This window comes from Medicago sativa, chromosome 5 (genome assembly GCF_051527215.1).
Source record: "Medicago sativa cultivar Bolivia chromosome 5, Bolivia_mono, whole genome shotgun sequence".
Classification (NCBI taxonomy): domain Eukaryota; kingdom Viridiplantae; phylum Streptophyta; class Magnoliopsida; order Fabales; family Fabaceae; genus Medicago; species Medicago sativa.
In genome coordinates this window covers 69,596,512-69,600,838 of record NC_140753.1, presented here as the reverse complement: position 1 = coordinate 69,600,838, position 4,327 = coordinate 69,596,512, and the positions used below count along the sequence as shown (strand labels likewise).

The following is a 4,327-nucleotide window of genomic DNA, read 5'->3' as shown; positions in this document are numbered from 1 at the left end:
TTTTTTACAGAATGCTATTTATTCCTTAAAAGTCTAAAATTTAAATCAAATCATTGTTTTAAGAAAATAAATTGGACTTATTTGATTGATGATTAATATATTTTTAAGGACTTTGACAATTAATATTATTAAAAACCAAATTAATATGTTTCATATTTTAAGGGCAAAATAGCTCTAATTTTTTTATTCTCAAAGACTCGGTTCAATATTTACTCCAAATTGTAAAATGTCTAAGGGTGTGTTTGTTTCAAGTTTATCAAATTTATTCCTAGGAATAACATTCCTTGGAATATAAAGATGGGAATTTTATTCCTAGGTATTTAGAAAAAATATGTTTGGTTTACTAAATAATATTCCTAGGAACCATAAAAATAGGGATTATAATAAGTAACTATTTATGAATTTATTCCCATCTCCATGGGAACTTTATTCCCACCCTTTTCCTTGGGAAAATTTTTCTATTCCCAGGAACATTTTATACCCGGGAATAAAATTTACTACCTCCGTCCCTAATTATAAGACCCTTTTGAGAATTTTTTTTGTCTCTTTTTATAAGACCCCTTTGCTATTTCCAACTACATTAATTATTTCTTTACATATATGCCCCTATTTATTATACATCTTTTTCTTCAATCAGCAATAAATAACATGTTGAAAACATAAACCAACTCTCTCTCTTAAAGGATAAAATTGTAAAAACAATAGTAATTACAAACATATTTAATACAAATATCCACTATCTTAATTCCCGTAATTTTTTCAAAAGGGTCCTATAATTAGGGACGGAGGTAGTAGTAAACTTGTAACAAACATAGGCATATATATTCCTATCATTTTATTCCCGGGAATCAATAAATATAACTTGAAACAAACGCACCCTAATTTTGCACCACTTAATTATAGACCAAATGTTTGTATGGATACTAATGAATTAATGTTTCTTTGGAAGATACTAATGAATTAATGTTATCGTCAATTAGTATAATGGACACAAAATTGCAACCACAAAAAATCAATCTTCTAACTGGAGTGCCTCATACGGTTGAAGATAAGCACCAGCAATTACTACAAAACAAGCCCATCTTACATCAATGCTTTAGTTTGGTGGTTATGTTTTCAGTATAAATAACTAAATAGAGGAAAATCAATTAGTACATCCAAAATCATCATAAAGGAAAAAGGAAAGAATACTGAGAAGAGAGTATTAAGTGTAAGTTTCTCTAAATGGGATCCTTTTTTATTCAATTGCCTTATTTTACCTTTCACTTTTTCTTCTTGTTGTTGCTTACTCATTTTACTTCCCATACTTTCTCATTATGCAACTTTCACGACAGTTCTGCCTTGTTACAATTCAAAAACTCTTTTTCTGCCAACACTTCATCTAAACCAGATGATATTTGGCCTAGTTGTTCCTCTTTTTCTTTCAAGACAGAATCTTGGAAAAACAGTACAGATTGTTGCAATTGGGATGGTGTCACGTGCGATACTGTGTCAGGTCACGTGATAGGTCTGGACCTCAGTTGCAACAATCTGAAAGGTGAATTACATCCCAATAGCACTATCTTCCAGCTTAGACACCTTCAACAACTCAACTTGGCTTTTAATAATTTTTCTGGGTCTTCAATTCCTATTGGTATTGGAGATTTAGTGAAACTCACACATCTAAATCTATCAGACTGTTACCTCAGTGGTGATATTCTCTCCGCAATCTCTCATTTGTCAAAATTAGTATCACTTGATCTTAGCTTTATCTATGTGGAACTTGATTCATTCACATGGAAGAAACTAGTTCATAATGCTACTAATTTAAGGGAGCTTTATCTAGATTATGTGAATATGTCTTCCATCAGAGAGAGCTCTTTGTCTATGCTAAAGAATTTGTCATCCTCTTTGGTTTCTCTTAGTCTATCAGAAACTGAGTTGCAAGGAAATTTGTCCAGTGACATCCTCTCTTTACCTAATCTTCAAAAACTAGATTTGTCATCCAATTATGACCTTAGTGGTCAACTTCCAAAGTCCAACTGGAGCACTCCTCTAAGGTACTTGGACCTCTCTAACACTGCTTTCTCAGGTGAAATTCCTTATTCCATAGGTCAATTGAAGTCGCTTACTCAATTAAACTTTGATTTGTGCAATTTTGACGGGATGATTCCTCTATCTTTGTGGAACCTCACTCAACTAACATACTTGGACCTTTTTCGTAATAAACTTAACGGTGAAATCTTACCGACTTAGATTTGTCATCAACAAACTTGAGTGGTGTTGTGGATTTTCACCAATTTTCAAAATTAAACAAACTAACTTCCATCGTTCTTTCACACAATAGTTTTCTTTCTATCATCACTGATAGCAGTGCAGACTCCATCTTACCCAACCTTTCTTCATTAGATTTATCTTCTGCTAATATTAATAGTTTTCCTAAATTCCAAGCACGAAATCTGCAAACATTAAATCTCTCCAATAACAACATTCATGGGAAAATTTCCAAATTCTTAGCACGGCTACCAAATCTGCAATGGTTAGATCTCTCCAATAACAACATTCATGGGAAAATTCCCAAATGGTTTCATAAGAAGCTCTTAAACTCATGGAAGGACATTAGGCACATTGACCTGAGTTTCAACAAGTTGCAAGGAGATCTTCCGATTCCACCTTATGGCATTCAATACTTTTTACTCTCACACAACAACTTCACAGGAGATATTTCTTCAACATTCTGCAATGCAAGTTCCCTTTATATTCTCAATTTGGCTCACAACAATTTGACAGGTATGATTCCACAATGCCTGGGAACATTTCCTCATCTCTCTATTTTGGATATGCAAATGAACAACCTCTATGGAAGCATGCCTAGAACCTTTTCCAAAGGAAATGCATTTGCGACGATAAAGTTGAATGGCAACAAATTGGAAGGACCATTACCACAGTCTTTGTCTCACTGTTCAAATCTTGAAGTTTTGGACCTTGGTGACAACAACATAGAGGATACATTTCCCAATTGGCTAGAAACTCTACAAGAGTTACAGGTGCTAAGTTTACAATCAAATAATCTTCATGGTGCAATCACCTGTTCTAGCACCAAGCATACATTTCCCAAGTTGAGAATATTTGATGTCTCTAACAACAATTTTGGTGGTCCCTTGCCAACATCATGCATCAAGAACTTTCAAGGAATGATGAATGTGAATGATAGCCAGATTGGTTTGCAATACATGGGTAAGTCCAATTACTACTATATTGATTCTGTGGTGGTCACAATGAAAGGTTTTTCTATGGAGCTAACAAGGATATTGACTACTTTCACAACTATTGATTTATCAAATAACATGTTTGAAGGTGTAATTCCACAAGTCATTGGAGAATTAACCTCTCTCAAAGGACTTAACCTTTCAAACAATGGAATCACGGGTAGCATTCCACAATCTTTGAGTCATTTGAGAAATTTGGAGTGGTTGGACCTCTCACGCAACCAATTGACGGGTGAGATTCCTGAGGCTTTGACAAATTTGAACTTCCTTTCTGTCTTAAACCTTTCACAAAACCACCTTGAGGGAATCATACCTAAAGGTCAACAGTTTGATACATTTGGAAATGATGCCTATGAAGGGAATACAATGTTATGTGGATTCCCATTGTCTAAATCATGCAAAAATGATGAAGATCAAGCACCACATTCAACATCTGAAGATGAAGAAGAATCGGGATTTGGCTGGAAAGCTGTAGCAATTGGATATGCATGTGGGGCAATATTCGGGTTGCTCTTGGGTTATAATGTATTCTTCTTCACTGGAAAACCTCAATGCCTTGCAAGACATGTTGAACGTGTGTTTAACATAAGATTGAAAAGAACGAACACCAGAGCCAGCGCAAATCACAGAAGAATGAATTAATTGGATGAGGGTCTTTTCAAATATGTAGATACCAATGTGTTATATATTATAATTAATCTGAATTTCCCAGTTTAAGGGATGTGGTATTATATATATCTTTTAATACCAATGTGTTATATATTGTAAGTTGTTGAACAAATAAGAAATTTATAGTGATCAATTGCTTTTCTGTTACTTTCAAGATTTTTTTTTTGTTGAATAAATGATCAAGACTTGATTGCTTCAACTTTTGAATTTTTTTTTTTTATCTTAATGTCTCCTGGTTGGTAGGTAGCCCACATTTGGATAACACCACCCCCAAAAACTGCGTAACATTATGTGCACAAAAAATAACACACGCATCAGACTTCACACTAGAGCACCATCTGACATGAAACCAGGCACCGAGACGCAGCCATAAAATAGCAACTCTGCTATAAAGAAAGCAATTCAGCAAT

At 34.1% G+C, this 4,327-nt stretch overlaps 2 protein-coding genes across 2 annotated transcripts; both read left to right on the top strand.

The window, feature by feature from the left end:
* The first annotated feature begins 1,150 nt into the window (after positions 1-1,150).
* Positions 1,151-2,235, top strand: LOC146924450 (receptor-like protein 6). The gene has a single exon (XM_085709478.1). It carries the CDS (start codon positions 1,225-1,227, stop codon positions 2,233-2,235), a length of 1,011 nt encoding a protein of 336 aa, XP_085565604.1. The 5' UTR covers positions 1,151-1,224.
* LOC146924449 (receptor-like protein Cf-9 homolog) lies at positions 1,151-4,064 on the top strand. Its single transcript, XM_085709476.1, has one exon. It carries the CDS (start codon positions 2,772-2,774, stop codon positions 3,888-3,890), a length of 1,119 nt encoding a protein of 372 aa, XP_085565602.1. The 5' UTR covers positions 1,151-2,771; the 3' UTR covers positions 3,891-4,064.
* The last annotated feature ends 263 nt before the right edge of the window (positions 4,065-4,327 follow it).